The 20,495-nt window shown below is 41.7% G+C and overlaps 1 protein-coding gene across 5 annotated transcripts in view; it reads left to right on the top strand.

The window, feature by feature from the left end:
* The window catches only part of FYB1 (FYN binding protein 1), a 270,798-nt gene that overhangs the window by 182,966 nt on the left and 67,337 nt on the right, over window positions 1-20,495 (top strand). For all 5 annotated transcript variants that reach the window (XM_030193065.1, XM_030193068.1, XM_030193064.1 and 2 more), the window contains exons 6-7: window positions 3,135-3,181; window positions 15,479-15,602. In XM_030193065.1, the coding sequence (XP_030048925.1) occupies window positions 3,135-3,181; window positions 15,479-15,602 (171 nt within the window). The remainder of the gene's footprint in view (window positions 1-3,134; window positions 3,182-15,478; window positions 15,603-20,495) is intronic.

Below are 20,495 nucleotides of genomic sequence, written 5' to 3'. Positions count from 1 at the left end.
GTTCCAGCCTGCAGCTCACTCCTGCTTGGGTTTGATCTTCTTCTCCTCCAGCCTGCAGCTGCCTCTTCTTGTCTGAGCATGCCCTTCTCTGCCCCAACTTGCACACTCCTGCCTGGACCCGATCTTCCCCTCTCAGAGCATTCTTTCAGCCTCCTCTCTTTGTCTGGGCTTGCCTTTCTTCTTCCCAGGTTGCATCTGGACTCTCTTCTTTTCTTTGCTCCACCCCTCCTGTCCTCTGGATTGGCTTGAAATTTGCGCCAATCTATGGGTCAGACTGCCTCCTGCCACCTCATTGGTCCAAATTTGTGCCCTTTAGCAGATCCTGGCTCCTATTGGCTGCCTTCCACACTGCCCCTCAAGATTGCCTTACATGCCCCTCAAGCTCCCAGCTTTCCCTGGGGTCTCAGACAGCCAATCAGAAGCCTTGTAACAAGTTTCCCTGCCCATCCTCCCACAGTTACAAACTCGTGGAATTTAAACACACCTCTGGCATCTATGGGTACCTGAGTTCTTAGTTTATAACAGTGCTGGTCTGCTGGAGCATTTAAACACTTTAAACATTTCAACTAAAAGGTGTCAGTGCTGCTGCTGGGCTACCCTGAGACCTCTGCACCTCCCTGTCCTCTGCAAGATGCCCCCCTCTCAGGGAAAAGGGGGGGGATAAGGTAAAGGCTTCTTTTTTTTCTATATTTACACTGGCCTGAGAATGCTCTGGTGGTTCCTTCTTGGGACCACACCGGGAAGCTCTCATATCATACCCTCTTGGCACAAGCTTTGACTTTATGTGGGGTATCTCTTTTGATAGCTCTGCATGGTTTTCAGAATCTTAAGCTCCCCTGTCCTACACCAGAGCAAACAGTGAGTCTTAACTCCCCAATTATGGGGCAAGAAATACAACAAGCGATAAAACATCTTAAACTGGCCAAGGCCCCGGGGCCTGATGGATTGGGTCCCGAATATTAAATAATTATCGGTTATAAGTTGTTTGGCCCTTTTCAAGCCCTTTTCTGGGAACTATGTATCATGGGGCAACACAGGGTAGGCTGATGCATGGAACTATTATAGTTTTGCCCAAAGCGGGCAGAGATCAGGAGCTGATGGACTCTTACCACCGCATTTAATTATTAAATCAGGATATCAAGCTCTTTGTTAATATTATGACCAGTTGACTGGGGAAAGTGCTACCACAGTTGATTCACCCAGATCAAACAGGTTTTGTGCTGGGCAGATATGGCAGGCTCTACAAATATCCTCAGGGCCTTGACTGTCATGCAAGCGAAGGAGATGCAATTATCACCAGTTTGGATGCAGAAAAAGCCTTTGATAAAATTCTGTGGGATTATCTTTTTTGGGTGTTGCCCCAATTTGGTATTGTTAATTAAAATCTGTGCAGCAGGCCAACTATACAATGCTGGAGTCCAAGCATTGTACAGTTGGCCCACTGCACAGATTTTAATTAATGGAGATCCCTCCCCTACCTTTGCCCTGTAAAAGGGAACCAAACAGAGCTGCCCATTGTTGCCCATGCTCTTTGTTCACTTCATGGAGCCTCTGGCTAGCAATATCAGGCAGTTGGATAATGTCGGTTCGCAGAAATATAAGATCACCCCTTTTATAGACAATGTCATTTTTTTAAACCGGGCAGCTCCTCAGCTGGTGGACCTCATATAGCATTTTGACTCTTTTTCGGGATTAACGATTATTTTGGGAAATATTGAAGACTCTGGAAGTATCTGCAAACTGCACGTGTCTCCTGAATGTATTTTTTCTCTTTGCATGGACCAGAGAAGTGTTCAAGTACTTAGGAGTTTACCTTTATCTTGACTGACTCTGGGAAGCTGACAAAGCGAAGACTGTTGCAATGGAAACTATTTTCCAGATCCTCCAACTTATGTTCACATTGCTGCAAAGCTGTTTTTAGTGCGATCAAGTCCATCTGTGTTTGCCCATGGAGTCTTCCGCCGTTCTTAAGCACATCTCACTAGGGGTGCCAATTTGAGAGGTAGCAGAAACAAGGGGAGGAGCAGGAGCAACTGAGGATTGGCTCTTGTTCAGGACCCATTATACCACCAAGTACTGGCAATAGACCCCTGGGAGTGGGGCGGGTCCTTGGAGAGAAGTGGGGGATTACGTTGGGTCAGGTCCTTGTGATCCTGGGGTGGGTGGGGTTGTAATTGGTTAGGATTGTAGAATTTACATAGTAAGGAGCTGTAACTAATGTTGGCATTTCCTTTGACTAAGGGTATTCGGCTTAAAGATGTCTTTTTCTCACTCTTTTGGCTGTTCATTATTTAACTGGAATAATCTTCCTTCAGAGTTGCAATTAATAAATAATTATTTACTATTTCAAAAAGCTGTGAAGACTCATCTCTTTTCTAGATTGGGGGAATTGTGACTTTCTGTATATTTTTACAGCTTAAATGTAATTTCTGATTGTTGTATCAGTTTCTTATTTTAATTAATGTAACTCATCTTGAAATCTTGATTAAGGGCTCTGTTTACTAAGGTGCGCTAGCGTTTTTAGTGAAACTAAAAAATTAATGCATGCTAATGCTAGAGACACCCATAGGATATATGAGTGCCTCTAGCATTAGCGAACGCTAAAAATGCTAGTGTGCCTACAGCACAACTTAGTAAACAGGGTCCTAAGACAGTTGGCGAGTAATAAGCCTCTGATAGCATATCATAGCATAGCATTTGTATGCATTTGCATGTTTTGTAACTCATTACTATATAGCCCACAGTAACTTAGTTATCATTGCATTACGATTTTGTATTGCCTTTTAATATGCGTTTAAGTGACAAATAGTGCAACTTAGAGCTCCCAATAGAGCTTGATAAGTTCCCCCTCCCCCCCAACACACACAACATACACATATAGTATTCTGTCTGGAAAACAACACCTGGGTGGCTTAGAGTTCCTTTAACACATGCTGGTATATTGATTCTGTATAGGTCTAAAATTAGAGTTCCCTCCTGTGTAACGTCTATGCAAATACTACATGGGCCAAACAGGATGCTGGACTCGATGGACCCTTGGTCTTTCCCAGTGTGGCATTACTTATGTACAGCACAGCTTCTGAGATATTAAGAAGTTGGATTCCAAATATTACACCTATTATTTTTCCTTGTAGAGTGAAGAGAGTGATCAAGAACATATGAAGGGATCGATGACAATCAGGTACATTGTAGTGTTTTCGTACTGTTCATCTTTACAAGTTTGTTTTGTTTGTTTTATTTACATTTTTTTATTATTTAGGGCGTTTGCTATATTGCCCTCCTCAATAAAAAAACAATCAAAGCAATTTACAAAACTGATCCAGCTATAACATAGATTAATTCTGCACAAAACATAACATCATACAACATAGAATGCCACCAACTGTTAATGCAGAGGTTTTGACAATTACCTTAGCAAGCTTAGTAAGTGAAGCCTAAAAATAGCTTAGCAATGTAAACACAGGAAAAACAAAACTCCTTCCTACTAACATAAGTCACTAGAAGTGCAAATATATATTTGCTTTTGTCTACTCTGCAATCACTTTGAAGTAGATCCAATCTCCTGTGTGCACTTCTGTGCCCAAAAATAGGTGATGTGGATTTCAACCAAATATATATATTTTTAAATCCCAACATCTCAGACATTACTGTAAAGAAAATAAATAGCATTCAAATATACCATACCTCATTTATGCTATTCTGAAAATAGACAGGTATTCAACACAATGTTCAAAAATATAACTACACATCCACGATGCAAATGGTTTCTCAGATTAGCTGTCTGTCTGTTAGAATCTCATGGTTCCAAACCTCGCTATGCCAACCAACTCTTTACGACCTTGGTAAATTAACATGTGTGTTCCGTGATTCAATCCATCTGAATTATAAGAAACTTTTTATAAAGAAAGACAAATAAAACATTGTCTTGCAGAGGAATAACATAGAAATGTCCATAGAAGTTAACCAGAGGAAAAAGTAATTAACAAAGGGGTCCTTTTACTAAGCTGTTGTAGGCACTAATGTGCCTGATGCCGAAAAAAAAAACTAAAGACACGCTAATGCACTCCTGTTAGTTTTGGGATTGTGTGAGTGCTAACTGCACGCTAAAACAGTTTTTAAAAAAGTTTTAAGGGGACACGTCAGGGGCAGAGAGGGGCCTTTCCGCGGGCCTTTTCATGTTAAACTACTAGTGTATCTGCATTACCACTTGCTAACTGGTTAGTCCATGGATAACACATGAGCCCTTACCAGCTTCAAAATAGATGGCGGCAAGTTCTCACATGGTAATTTTAAAAAATGACTGTGAACTAACAGCCATTAATGAAATAAATAGAAAATTGAGGGGTTTTTGTGGCTACAGGTAAAATGGCCTTAGCAAGCAGGAAAGACCTGCATAAGGTTGTGCTAAGGCCAATATTTACTGCAGCTTTGTAAAAGCGTCCCAAAGTAATTAATCCATGGTGCATCTGCCTACATAAAGACCCCAATACAAAATGATCGATTGAAAGCAGATGTAAATAGCATAATACAGTTAGCAAAACAGGTTCTAAGATATTATTATTATTATTTAGCATTTGTATAGGCGCTACCAGATGCACGCAGCGCTGAACACCTGATACAAAGAGACAGTCCCTGCTCAAAACAGCTTACAATCTAAATATCCAGCTAAGTTGTTCAGATAGCAGACTGAATATCGCTCAGCCCATGCTTCATCCCGCCACTGTTTGGATATTGCCAAGATAGTCAGTAATGATTTTCAGTGGTACTGTCTTGGATAGTGCCACTAAAAATCATCAGATACACCCAGACAGTGGCACCTATCAAGATAGCAAGTTCTTGATAGGTGCTACTGGTTAGGTGTATCAGGGTGTGCTTATAACTTAAGAGTGGCAAGGGTCGAAGATTACTGAAGCAAAACAGAGAAAGTGTCTGAATTGTCCATATATGATTGAGTCACCTCAGATTTATAAGAAAACTAAAGCAATTTCAACTGATCTTGTTTAAAAATGATATTATCGGAGCTTAGCAGGAAACCACAGTGAAAAGCTTTCACCAGTATCCAAAATGTCACTACATTTAAACAAGAACCATTACTGGGCCTATGTGGGTTTGAGCAGGGGTTCTTACCCAATTCTTGAGACACACACAACCAGCTGAGTTTTCAGGATATCCATACGAATATACATAAGACAGATTTGCATGTACTGCCAACCTTATATGCAAATGTGTTTTATACAAACCTTTTGTGGATATTCTAAAAACTGACTGGCTGGGTTGTGTCCCAAGAACCACTGGCCTAGAGACAGCAGAAAACATCTAAATGCTTGGAGTCTTCAAAATGAAATTGTTATCAATCTGAAAGACCATTTTGATTGAAATAATAGCTCTGAATGGTCATAAGTGCAATGATTTATCCAAAACAGAGTGGGCCAGGACAATCTTTCCTAATTGTTTAGTACAATATTCAAAACCAGATAAAGCTTGTAAAGGTGGAAAAGGCCTTATCAGCTTTTCAATATTTGTATTTTTGAACTGGATATGGGACTTGCATTCTAGTGAGTACAATTTATTGAGCAATAGTGTAAAATCCTTCCTGATCATGAAATTCACGCATTCATCTAAAAACCGGTACAACTTCACCACGAATGCTAAAAGAGAGTGACCACAAATTAGTTGATTACAGTATTCACTTTCAACATTTACAACGCCATTTAACTAATTCCTATTGCCATAGGAATCTGCAACTTTGGAAGCATCATCTTTTGAAAAAACACTGTCCCTTTGTATATGTTTACATAGGAAGAATTGTATAAATCGGTGCTTCAATTGTGAGCTGAGCACCAATTCTGTAAAGGCATCTGGTTGCTTGTGATGTGGTTTATAGAACACTGGCCCTCACCCTTAAGAAGGGTCCCTCTCTAACTAACCTGAGCCAAATATTTCAATGTAACTCCATATGTACAGTATTTATTTAGATTTTGCTCACACCTTTTTCAGTAGTAGCTCAAGGTGAGTTACATTCAGGTACTCTGGATATTTCTCTGTCCCAGGAGGGCCCTCAATCTAAGTTTATACCTGAGGCAATGGAGGGTTAAGTGACTTGCCCAAGATCACAAGGAGCAGTAGTGGGATTTGAACTGGCCACCCCTGTATTGCAAGACTGGTGCTCTAACCACTAGGCCACTGCTCCACTCCACAGTAGAATCTCTTTGGTCCATTCAGGACTGTATACCACAATCTCCAACCACACATTTCTCCAACTGGAATCTTTGAGTAAACTTCCTTAATCTATATAAATAATTCTCATCTCCAACGTTCTGAACCTCACTGTGTGGCAGGGAAACATTGAAGCCCTGTAGTCTTCTAGGCTGTCAGCACCACTCACTCTCACTCTCACCCATAGACCTGCCCTCAGCCACGCCCCATCCACACATAATTCACAACCCCAACATTCTAAATGCAAATTTGTAGTTGCAAGATCCCATGAGTGTATGCCCCACCCTCGCGTCACAATGGAGGGTGGGGCAATGACAGCCAATCGCCAGTTCAACCGCCCTCCGACGCAACTCCCCCCCCCAACGCACTGCAAGAAACAGCAGCCTACGCAGAGCCTCCACCTCCACCCCCCGACGCACAGCGACAAACACCGAGCTATGCAGGGGGAGGTGTGCCATCCGAACACCTGATCCGCCGGGACCCCGAAGCTGCCGCCCGCCAAAAAAAAACTACCCACCTGCACCCTCCCCACGCTGCCATGCTGCCGTCCTGCGCCCTCCCGACGCTGCCGCAGGTAAACCTTGCTAGCGCCCGTTTCATTGCTCACAGAAACGGGCCTTTTTTACTGGTATTTACATATTTACAAGATCTCCTGTCCTTTACCCACCCCAGGAGCTGGTAATAATCCAAGGCTGGTATCAACTCCTCTGATTCCAATCTGCTTCCCTCAGGCACAGACCCTTTAGACTGTCCTCCTTCCAGCGAAGCATTTCTGGAGCTGCATTTCTGGCCTTGAACAGGTTTCCCCTGTTCTAATCCTGCTCTTGGACTGGGTTCCCCTTACCCACCCAGAGTTTCTCACGCCATCCCAATTGCCACTTGTATGGGTAGCAAGTGCTCTTTATTTCAGCCTGAGTTTATTTAGCCACTTTGGAATCCCCCTCTCTACCAAGGGTCCTGGCGGGGGTACAGGCAACCAAAGATCACTTCTCCTCCCAAATAGGAACCATTATCACCTTCCAGCTCCACCTCCCTTGTCAGTCAAACAACAAATCCACTTTCTTTCTGCAGCTTATTTCAGCGGCACTCTCTTTTGGGCTGGACCTTCTCCCCCACCCCACCCAGGGACATCCCAGCTCTCCCTTAAGTAAACACCAGAGAGCTGAGACACCACTCAGTAATCCCCATATCATGTGGGATTACACATGAAATACCTAAAGTGAGATCAGAAGCCCACCCCCTTCTAGAACTAATTATATGTAGCATATGACTTAAAAAAGTCTAAATTTTAAACACTGAAATGTAGAATATGCCAGCAGATAATGAACATAACAGCCATCTACCCTTCACCTCATGCTTAGCATTATGACATTTTTCCAGTTATGCATTATCAGCTGCTGCAGGGATGGTGCAATCTAATTAAATCCCTCACTCACCTCCACAGGACTCCTCACCTTCCTTCTCATGATAGGAGGAAAGTAGTACCAACACTGCCAGCTGCAACTGTCAGCTTCCTGCACCAAGCTTTATCCACACAGGCCTTGCAGGTTCCACAAGACTACGGTAGGCTGATGGAAGAGGAAGTTGGCAGTTTTAGATAAGTGCTGACATTCTTTCCTCCTACCCCAAGAGAGTGGCTGAAGAGTCCAGAGAGGGAGGAAGGAGCAAAGAGAGTCTAGGAAAAAAATGATTTTGGAGGGAGGGGAGTGAATGCTAAGGAATGGGTTGGAGGAGATGGAGATGACAGAGTGAGTAAAGAGGCTAGTTGGGTAGGAGTGTAAAGGAGGACAGGGCAGTGCTAGAGTTAGCAATGAGAGTGGGCAGGGAGAGTGAACAAGGGGATTAGGAGGTTGAATGCGAGGCATATGCTTTGAGGTGAGTACAAATTGTGAACTCCATTCCTCTTGCCTCTTGGGTTGAAGTAGATTCCCCTCCCCTGCTTCTCAGACCTTAGACCCCTACTGGCTGACTTACCCAGTCATGGCTCCCAGTATGGCTCTTGGTCTATGCTGAAGTAGGTCAAAGGCCTTGCTGAAATCCAAGTTCACTACATCTAGCACACAGTCAAAAAAGCGGATTAAATTCATCTGACAAGACATACTCTGATAAAACCATGCATGTTGTCTCAGATCCACTAGATTTTTAAAAACTGCACTACTAAGCACTGCTTATCAATGATTCCATTAATTTAACCACCACCAAGGTCTGACTAACTGGGCAGTTTCTAGCCTCCTCCTTACTTCCCTTTTTGTAAAGTGGAACTGCATCTGCCAGTCTGCAGTCTTCAAATAGGCACTGATTTCAAAATCCCAACTTCCTATGGTGATTTCAGTGTTCATTTACAGTAACAATCTTAATTGTAGTGACTTAGATGTTTAAATGAGTGGCATCATTTTGGTGTGTCTTAGTTTAACCTTATTGTAGCATTTTTGTGGTAGATAAACCACCATAAACGCATAAGTCAGACATGATACTAAAAAATTGGGAAAGATTGCCCTGGCTCACTCTGTTTTGGATAAATCATTGTACCTATAACCATTCAGAGCTATTATTTAAATCAAAATGGTCTTTCAAATTGATAACAATTTTATTTTGAAGATTCCAAGCATTCAGATGGTTTCTGCTTTCTCCAGGTCAGAGGTTCTTGGGACACACCCAGCCAGATGGTTTTTAGAATATCCACAAAAAGTATGAATATACATGAGACAGATTTGCATGTCTCATGTATATTCATATGGATATCCTTCTGTGCAGGATTCATCAACCTGCAGGATCCCAGTACCGCAGGTTGCTGAATCCTCCCTTAGAGGAATAACGCTGCTTGCAATCCACTTCGCAAGCTGCATTATTCCAGAGGCCCAGAAGCATCCCCCAGACTTCCGGCCCCCTCCCACTGGGATCTTGCCAGGTATTTGTGACCTGGATTGGCCACTGTTGGAAATAGAATGCTGGGCTTGATGGATCTTTGGTCTTTCCCAGTATGGCAATACTTATGTACTTATGTACTAACCCCCCACCAAAAACCCCCTCCCCCCCACAGAATTGAAGCCTTCCCACCTGAAAGGTTGGTGGTCCAGGGTAGGAGTCTTCCAGGGTCTAGGTGGATCTTCAGGCAGGAGCAATGTCCAGTTGCTCCTACCCTTTCCTGCGCCGCCTTCAAAATGGTGCCCTCAGTGGTAGTAGTAATATGGAATATGACCCCCTAGCGGTAGTAGCATAATACTACCACTAGGAGTGCCATTTTGAAGGTGGCGCTGGAGAAGGCAGGAGTGACTGGACAATACTCCTGCCCGAGGAACCCCCCCAGACTCTGGAAGACCCCCACCCTGGACCTGGGAGTGAGGGGCTTCAAATCTAGGGGAAATACTTGGATGGGGGTTTTGAGTGGGGGGAGCCAGAGGTCTGGGAGGACCATCAGCTAGTGGCCTGGGAGCATCAGGCCAGTTTTGCAGCCTGATGCTCCCGGACAGTAAAATAACCCCATGGTTTTCGGGCCTTAACGCAACTTACGATGCATCACCACAAGTCATGTTAGGGGATTTGCATAGTAATGAGATGCAAAACATGCATTTTTATATTTTGCATCCCATTATTAACTAATCTGTGGCGATTTAAATATCACCATAGTATTTTTAGAAAAGCGGCGTTAGGACTGTTTAAGTCACGTTAAGGGCCAATTAATAAGACTTAAAGCCCTAACGCCACTTGATGAATTTCCACACACACACGCCTCCCAAAAATCTGGTGGACTGGCTCAGCAAAATTTCACTGTCCAGTATTTCTAAATGAGCTGCAGACAATCAGAAGTTTATTTTTATCACTCCTGCCATTCTGTCTGCCCTCTGTGCTCTGACCATCAGCACCATAAGGCTGATGAAATTAGAAATGATAAGCAGAGAGGCAAGAGAAAAAATAAACTCTGCAGCAGATTTAAAGGTGCTGGACAGGTGGGGAAGGGGGATGATGCTAGGAGTAGGGTAGAACAAAGGGTCTGATACTGGGGCTGAAGGGATGGAGGGAGGCAAAGGATGAGAAAGAGGAAGAGTGTTTGGAAGGAGGGGGTGTGAAGGATCTGGAGGGGCTGGAAAAGGGATGAGAGGAAGTGTGAAAAGACAGACAAAAGGGACAGACCTGTGAAGAGATAAAAAAGGGATTGGGGAAACTGAGTAAAGGGTAAGAGAAAGAAGAAAGCGGCTGGATGCCAGGTAAGGGATTGAGACCTGAAGGAACATAAATGATGATTGGAGAGGGAGTGAAAATGGAACATAGAAATCCTTTAGATAGGTAAGATGTAAAATGAGGGAGACTGAGAACTGCAGGGTGAGAGAAAGGGAGAAGGAGAAGTAAAATCTAGCTGTGAGTGAAGATGCAAAGAAAAGAGAACTGGGGAAATAAACAATGAAGAGGAAAAGCAGTGGATTTCCCCAAGTTCACCTTAATAATGACTTATGGACATCTCCTTCAAGAACCTGTCCAAATCTTGTTTTTCTCTTTACGTTGAGTATCAGACTCTTCTCCTGTGCCCGATTGGCACTAACTCAGTTTCTTTTAGATTGTCTCACTGATTGAGAGTCCATTTGATAACTTCTCTATGAAAAACTCTCTCTTGAGCTCAGTAACATGAATCTCTTCTGTGAGTCTGAACAACTTTCTCATATAATATGAGAATTAAAATAGAAAGTCCAAATTAAATACCAATTCCAGTATAAAATTAGCAAGATACAAAATACAAATTTATTTCAAACTCCAACATTATAACACTACATTAGTTATAAAACGTGCACTGAAGTATACCTACCCCCCCCCCCCCCCCCCCACCCAGAATTGCAACAATCCATCATGCAATATTCTTAAAAAATCCTTTTGGTATTAAATCCTCTGTATCACAAAAGTTATTCCCAGGTTCCAGTGTATAAATAACACTTAGTTAATTCAGTTCTTCAAACTTAGGGAACAATTTTATCTTCTCATAAGTGTATCCAGTTAGTTGTTTTCACTCTTCAAAGCCATTTATCAGTCTTCTAGTTGTCTCCTCTCTTTAAGGCTCATTTTCAACCTGACACAAAATTGTGTTTCGCCACTAAGACGTCCTCAGGAGCTGTTAACCTTTATGCACAATATCCATTATCATTCATCACACATTACAACTAATTCCAATACTATATAAATTTTAAGATAATCATATCTTCACTCACCAATAAATGAAAAATCCAACACTAATGGCAGGATATAGCTGTAAGATCTCCAAATGCCAGTTCCTATCGAACAGGTACCAAAATGCTAACTCATGCATGTTGATAGGGTACACCACAAACTTCTTTTAAAGGGAACAACTTTCTTTTCCACAACCTGATGACCACAGAGAAGAAAAATTAGAAAGGGCAGTTTCATGCATTCTTACCTTCTTCCCCTTTCTTGGCTCGGTAAAAATAGAGAATGAGCTTATAGAGATCTTGCACCAGATCTGCAGATATTTTCCTGCAGATATGAGAGAGAGAAAGAAACTGGTATATCCCATCACTACTACCATACATCTCAGGACTCCTAGAAGACTCTAAAGATCCTTATATACCCTTACTGGAACAATCCATTCTGGCAAAGTCTAAAAGGGATGCTGTGATGATTGGATTATAACAGAGAGTGAGGAGGATAGGTCAGTAGGATGCAGACAACATAGCTCCTTAGAGGTTATAAATATGGAGTACAGGAATAGCCTAATAATTATAGCAGTTGGCTGAGAACCAAGAAACATAGATCAAATTCCCAGTGGTATTCCCTGTGGTCTTGGGCAAGTCACTGAACCTTCCATTGGCTCAAATACAAGCTCTGTGTGAACAGGGAAATACTTACCATACCTGTATTGAACTTCAACTTGCCTTAAGCCACAGAATATCAGCTCTGACCAGTCATTTTTAAGTGAGCCTGAGAGGGCCATTCTGAGAGCAGAGTCAGGGAGGAGCTGGCAACTATGTGACTGCCAGCACTGAATATCAGTTGGCACCCATATAACTGCCAGTTGAGGACCTCCAATCACCCTTCCCACTACCTCCTGAGGACTTTCAAACACCCTGCCACCCCCACCTCAACCCCCAAACCCCAGAATTCACCCTCAGGCCTACTTACTTTCTCTGGTGGTCTAGTGGTCCAAGGGGCAGGAGCAAACCTGCCCCTTGTGGTTCCTTCTTGAAAATGGCCACCACAATCTCTAGTGGAGGTCTTGCAGTACTAGCAATGGAGGGTTAAGTGACTTGTCAAAAGGTCAGAAAGAGCCTCAGTGGGATCTGAACCTGGGCCTCCCTGGTTCTCAGCTCACTGCTCTGACCACTAGGTTTTCTATAATTATTTTCTTTTTATTTGTATAGGGGTTGACTTCCAGGAGAAAAACAGTAGCTGATATCTTTTTTTCACAAGCATCAACTGTATTCCACTGCTTTTTTTCTCAAATATAACAAAAATAATTCTCCAAGATCCAAATAAAGATAATAAAATAAGCAGGAAGCAGAGCTTGCTAATGGATCCTATCTCTACTTCGACTCCTGCCTCCAAAAACTAGATAAATGGCTTTTATTAACATTCCTACAGCTTCTGTCCAGTGTAAGGGCAGTTTTCAGAGCTATTTACATGGTTAAAGAGTGATTTATGTGCATATATTGGCTGCCTGAAAATTGATCTCCTCAAAACAGTTAAGAGTTGTCCCAAAATGTGCATAGTCATGGTTGCATTTAGAGAAGGGATTTCTCGGGACATATTTAGGTCAGGGGAAGAAAATAAAGCATGCAGGTTGTACTTTCAAAGGGGCTCATTTTCAAAACAGAAAAATGTCCAAAATGACAGATGCACGTTTTTCTCAGAAAAACGTCCAAATCATGATTTTTGATACTCGTATGTAGAACGTTTTTCTCTGCAGTTCGTTTAAATCAGAAGGGGGCATATTGGAGGTGCGTTTTGGGTGGGACTAGGGCAGACTTACATGATTCTGCAATAAAGGAACATGGACAAAACTTCTAGGCCAAAAAAATAGGACATTTTTATTTAGACCTGTTTCAATAATGGCCAAGTTCTAAAAAGGAATCCAAACCGACCAGATGACCACCGGAGGGATGAATGCATGACCCCCTCTTTAATCTCCCAATGGTCAGTAACCCCCCCCTACACCTCTTAGAAGTGAAAGTGACAGTCCATACCAGGCTCTTTGATAGCAGCAGATATAATGGGCATTCCTCTTAGAGCAGCAAGCAGGTTCCTGGAGTAGCCTAGTGGTTGGTGTAGTGCACTGTAGAGCAGGGGCATAGCTACGTAGGGCCACGGGGGCATGGGCCCACGTAGATTTGGCCCTGCCCCCCCACCGCCAACCCCTTCGACCCCCCCCCCCCCCCCCGCTGCCGCCGTCAGGTACCTTTGCTGGCTGGGGTCCCCAACCCCCGCCAGCTGAGGTCCTCGTCTCTGGCGCGGCCGCATTGCTGATCTGCAAGGGCAGGCTTTTGTTTCTGTGAGTCTGACATCCTACACATACAACATGCAGGACGTCAGACTCACAGAAACAGAAGCCTGCCCTTGCAGATCAGCAACGCGGCCGCGCTAGAGAAGAGGACCTCAGCTGGCGGGGGTTGGGGACCCCCGCCAGCAAAGGTACCCGACAGCGGCAGCGGAGGAGGGTTGGCGCAGCGGGAAGAGGGGATCGAAAGGATTGGTGCCAGGAGGGGTCAAAAATAGTGGGAGGTCGGTGGCGCCAGGGGCTAAAATGTGCCCCCTCCCCTCAGGCTCTGGACCCTCCCTCCCACCGAAGTCTGGCTACGCCACTGCTATAGAGAAGGTGACCTAGGCCCTATGTCCCACTCTAACTGGTACACTTGTGATGGAAAGTGTGAGCCCTCCAAAAAACACAAAATACCTACTGTACCTACATATATAGGTGACACCTTGAGGTTTAAGGGCTCTTGTAGTGGTATATAGTTGGGTATAGTACATTTTTTGCTATTCCTGGAGGGTGCACCATACAATATAAGGGGGTTATGGTGAGATGTGTACCTGGGAACTTTTATATGAAGTCCATTGCAGTGCCCCCTAATCTGCCCCACTGCTCTGCTGGAATGTCTGTGTGGCCAGTCTGCTAAGAATCCTGCTCCCCAGATATCCCAATGGCCTTTTATTGTGCATTTTTCCCTAGAACGATTTTTTTTTTCTTTTTTTGAAAATGGTACCAATAGACACACTGAGCACAAAAAAATCTAGAAAACAGCAATTTTTGAAACAAGCTAGAAGTATATCTGGTTTGAAAATTGCTATGTTTGCCACTCGATTTTTGGACATTTTTAGTAAAGCATCCAAAATCAGACTTAGATGTCATATCAAAAATGCCCCTCAAAGACATTATGTTATTTTCCTTGACAAACTCTCCACTGATGAAGCAAGCTCACATGTCTGTGGGTAGTTTGTATCCATGGCAAGTTTCATAGAAAAAAAAAATGCAAAGTCTACAGATAAAATAAATCTGCATACTTTGTCCAGGGGTGAGGGGGAGAGTAAATTTGTACAGACTTTTATGTGTGTAAAGACTATTTTTGTGCAAAAATGGCTTGCATAAATTGTATGACCATATACCCATGTAAATCACTTAAAATAAATCTTCACTGTAGTGATTGTATAATTCGTCTTTAAAAAGACCCTTAGGAGATACGGTGCATCTGTGGCGAACTGCAGTATAGTCTCTATACAAAAAGCTTCCCACTGTCATTTGTTTTCCATGTGTTTTTATAAAATACATAGGTACTCACGTATGAGATTATTCTGTAAAGATCTGCCTAGTTATGGGCAAGTCACTTAACCCTCCATTGCCCCAGGTACAAATAAGTACCTGTATATAATATGTAAGCCACATTGAGCCTGCCATGAGTGGGAAAGCGCAGGGTACAAATGTAACAACAACTAAAAAAAAGAAGGCGAGTAAATGGCAGTATCTTAGTCATTTGTATGCATTAGCAGGCATTTGTCCACATAGATGACCTCTTATAGAATACCGATTAGTGGAAAATTACTCACCATGATTTGATGGTGCATATTTTGCTGGTAGGTATGTGCATTGGCTGAGTTTGAGTGGATCATATACAGAATGCACAAGCACATGCATAAATTATAGAATACTTTAATTTACATATGTTCTAGCTCACAACAAGGCATGGGTATTTATGCCAGATATAAGGCTGATGTAAGTGCTCACACCTTAAATGTAAGCGTGTTTTTAGCCACTTAATTTCTATCTAAGATCCCCATCAAGAAAAGAACTAGAAATAAGGAAAGAAAAAGAAGAAAAGAAACGACAAGAACTGGAGAAAAAAGAACAGAAAGAGAAAGAAAAGAGAGAGCAAGAAATAAGAAAACGATTCAAGGTAAGGTCTCTCCACTACTGTAAAAATTTAAAGATCATAGATGAGAAATGGTCTTGTGGTTAGAGCCATGAAATCACAAGGGAGCCCTTTTACGAAAGGGTTGCTGCGTGGCAACCTGGAACTACCACTGGCCCAACATTTGGATAGAAGATGCTCTATAACAGTAAATTATTATGGCACCTATTGATTAAGGTGTGCTAAGATTTTGCACCTAACACAAATTAACTGCAAAAGTTAAAGCACATTGGACCAAATTCTATAAATAGTGCTGAAAAAATGGTGCGGAAAATATAATGAGTGGCCTAGTGGTTAGAGCAACGGTCTTGAAATCCAGAGATGGCTGGTTCAAATCCCGCTGCTGCTCCTTGTGATCTTGGGCAAGTCACTTAACCCTCCATTGCCTCAGGTATAAACTTAGATTGTGAGCCCTCCTAGGACAGAGAAATATCCACCGTACCTGAATGTAACTCACCTTGAGCTACTACTGAAAAAGGTGTGAGCAAAATCCAAATAAATAAAAAAACATGCTAAGCACTATTCTATAAATGACGCTGAAAGTTAGGTGCTATTTATAGAATATGCTTAGAGCTTAACTTTAGATTTGAGGATTTACACCAAGTAAACCTCATAGAGGTTTAATGCCTCACTTCTTGATAACCCTGAATTCCACTCTCTAATTGCAAATTCTGTTAAAGAATTCTTTCAATTCAACACTCCACAAGATTCAAATTGGATTATTTTGTGGGACACGCACAATATTACTCCGAGAACATCACGTTCTGAGAGAAAGAACATCTCAGTTATTTAAGATAACACCAACAATGTTTTAAGAATTATATGAATCTGAAGCAAATGACACTTCTTCTCCTAGCCATTTTCTATATAACATTTCTCATCCTTTGACAGCCCATTGACAGCCAAACTTTAATCAAGCCAATTACACCCAACAAATTGAATTATCTCTGAAAGGTATGGCACTTAAAAAGGCACCCGGACAAGATGGTTTTGCAGTGAAATTTTATATGGCCTTTATATCAATATTATCACCTACACTAACATCCTTTTTTTCTTATCTTCTTGAATCTGGAACAGTACATGTCTCATTTACAGAGGCCAACATAATAGTTCTTCCAAAACCAGGTAAAGATCCCAGGTTTGTACAAAATTATAGATCTCTATCATAAATTAATGTGAATGCTAAACTATACGCCAAAATCATAGTAGACAGGTTACAAATGGGTCCTTTCCAAATTAATCTCCCCTGATCAAACAGGTTTTATGCACAGGCATCATTCATATGATAACACCAGACTTCTTACTAACATTGTAATACAGTCACACCAATCTGATACTCCTGCTATAGCCATAGCATTAGATGCTGAAAAGGCATTTGACAGTGTTGAATGACCATTTATGTTTCAAGTACTTAACTGGTTTGGTTTTGCTGAAGAATTTATTCACATGATTAGAGTCCTATATTCTCACTCCACTACCAGAATTCTCATAAATAATACAAAATCCTCCCCTTTTAATCCAACACGAGGCACCACACATGGATGCCCCCTCTACCCTCTGCTATTTAATCTTGCATTAGAACTTCTTTTAATTATAATCAGAGCTTCCCAAGATATTTCTGGCATAAATATTGGACATGTCATTGCCAAGATATGTCTATGCAGATGATATTCTTCTATACATCACGCCTATTTCCATACCAGCCATTCTCAAAACCATTAGGAATTTCTCTTCAGTATCCAAATCTGAAATTCTACCCCTTAATTGTCCAGATATCAAGGATTTGATTTATAAATATGGTTTCCAATGGATACCTACATTAATAAAATATACAGGAGTTTTATTTGTTCCAACCCTAGAAAATACTATCCAGCTTAATGCTGATTTACTTATTAAGACACAACAGAATTGACCAAAAATGGTCTCTTACTGCTATCCTGGTGGAGAAGGTTAGACACAATTAAAATGACGATTCTGCCCAAATTAAATTACACACTCAGTAAGTTACCTGTCACCCTTCCACTTACTATATATAAGACAATTGAAACATTTTAAAATTGATTCTTATGGGCTAAAAAAATCCCCATGCATAGCACTAAAAACACTGAAAGCTTCTAAAACTTTGGGTGGAGTGAATTCTCCCAGTTTTCTTGAATATCACTATGCCTTCATTATACGACAATCCTCGAGTTGGATAATATGTACTGATATCCTGGTATATCTTTGTAGTGTAAATTTGAATAGAATGCTGGTCTTCTATACCCTTATCATATCTACCTGTGACCCCAGTAACTAAAACTCTAATAGCGTACTACAATCAATGCAAACTATATTTTCAGAAATTGATAAACAATGTTCAATATCCTTGGTTAAATTCTGATCTTTATATATATGGAATAACAGGATGTTTCAAACTGATGATAAAACTATTGACTGGTAACTGTGATTCGGATTATTCTTTCCAATGTGCATCACCTTACATTTGTCCACATTAAATTCCATCTGCCATTTGGACGCCCAGTCTTCCAATTTCCTAAGGTCTTCGTGCAATATTTCACAGTCCACATGTGTATTAACAACCTTTGGTAGTTTTGAGTCATCTGCAGATTTAATCACCTCACTTGTTATGATTTCCATATCATTTATAAATATGTTAAGTAGCACCGGTCCAAGTACAGATCCCTGTGGCACTCCACTGTTCACCCTCCTCCATTGAGAGAAATGACCATTTAACCCACCTTCTGTTTTCTGTTTAATAATCAATTCCTAATCCACAACAAGAATACCTTTACTATATGATCAGATAATTGATTAAGTACACATATATGTGACCTACATGTGTAATTGTTTTCTTCCTTCTTCTTAGTTATTATGTTCTAATGACAATGTTTTTGTTATTATTATTATTACTTTGATAATTATTTTTAAAATTAATAAAACTTATTGAACTTTAAAAAAATGTAGAAACTGTTGCGCTCTACAGACTTCTGATACAGGGTAGTATATATGCCACCATTGCTCTTGGTGACCCAAACATCCAAGAATTCAATCTGAGTAGAACTGTATTTCAAAGTAATCTTCAAATTAGGGTCCAGTGTATTGATCCACATCTCGAACTGTCTCAAAACTTGTTCAGTGCCCTTCCAAAGAAAAGAAAAACAATGTCTAGATATTTACACATCCATGTGAACACATATACATATATAGGGCTAGATTCTATATATGGTGCCAAAAAAATTGACGCCAGAAAAATAATTCTATAAGTTACTCTTATGTGCTGTTTATAGAATAGCGCTTATGCCAGGAATTGTGCCTAACTCTAGGTGCGGCAATTTGCACCAACTGAAACATGGTACAAATGTGCGCGCTGCTTACAACTAGTAGCACTATAGAAATGATAAGTAGTAGTAGTCCCTACATTAGGCACAGATCCCCGTTATTCTTTAACAATGCTTGTAAGTTTTAGGAACTCTCCCATTCTACCCATGACCTTCCCATTTCTTCACCCCCTTTCTCAAATCGCATGTAAATTTTAGGCGTGGATCCTGAACCTAAATTTACACATGTAATGTTCAATTAACTTTAGTGCCAATAATTGCTTGTTAAAAAGCCAATTATTGGCACTAATTGGCTTGTTCAATTAAATTGTGCATGCAAATTGGATGCATGCCCAAATTTGCACACACAATTATTGGCGACTTTTAAAGAATTAGGGAGATGGCAATAATCTGGCTGCATGCTATCCTGTCAGTATGTACATATCTTTGATAACACATACATTGCAGGTAGGTGCTCATGTGGGCACAGTTGGGGTAGTGTGAATGGGGCATACAGTTGCATGCATAACTTATAGAGTAACTATGAGTTATGCGTATATCTTCCCAAGCTAGGTATGAGCATTTACACCAGCTCTATGGCTGGTGTTTTTGTGCTTACGCTTAAATATATACATTCATATACCCAGTTACACATAGTATTCTATAAAGGATATTGAATGGGCTCCAAATAGATACCTAAATATAGACACCTCTGTGTAGAATCACCATCCAAGTACCATCACCATTTCAAATCTATACTATTGTTGTGTCATAAAACCAGAAACCACACTTGGGTGTGCTCATATGTGATGATCTTAAGGTGGCCAAACAGAAAAGGCGTCATTGAAAGCTAGAAAGATGCTTGGGTGCTTAGGGAGAAGAATGGCCAGTAGGAAAAGAGGTGATGATGCCCCTGTATAAGACTCTGGTGAGACCTCATTTAGAATATTGTGTACAATTCTCAGGGCCGATCTTAGCAAGTGCAGAGCCCTGTGCAGACCAATTTGGTGGGGCCCCATCCTAGCCCCGCCCCCACCCTAGCGCCACCCCAATGAGAGATGAGTGATACTGGACATAGAGGGATAGGGTAGGGAGAGATGCTGGGGGGGAGGTGACGAGGGGAAGAGTCACTGGATGGTGGAGAGTATAAGGGAGATACCTGGTGGAAGCAGTGGAGAAATTAAGTGACTAACATAGGGGAAACACTGGGGAGGCAGGATGAGTGAGAGCGGAAGGATGAATGAAGTTAGGGGAGTACTGCATCAAGGACGACTAAGGCTGTAATACAGGCTACTGGGGAGATGAGAGGCTTGGACATAATATGGGAAAGGATAACAGGATCTGGAGTGGGAGAGCACTAAGGGAGGAAGATGGATGGGGATGTGTGGCAGCACTAGTGAGAGAATGAATGATACTGGGAGGGTGGAGGGTGACTGAGGTGTAGTGGAGTACAGGTGAGACTTGGGGGTGAACCCTGGGGAAGGATTGAGGTATATGGGACCACTTAGGGGAGGATGAGTAAAGCTCAGAAGGAAGAATTAATAAAATTAAGGTGCATTGA

This window comes from Microcaecilia unicolor, chromosome 2 (genome assembly GCF_901765095.1).
Source record: "Microcaecilia unicolor chromosome 2, aMicUni1.1, whole genome shotgun sequence".
Classification (NCBI taxonomy): domain Eukaryota; kingdom Metazoa; phylum Chordata; class Amphibia; order Gymnophiona; family Siphonopidae; genus Microcaecilia; species Microcaecilia unicolor.
The sequence above is the reverse complement of the archived record's forward strand: the minus strand, read 5'-3'. Positions and strand labels throughout refer to the sequence as shown.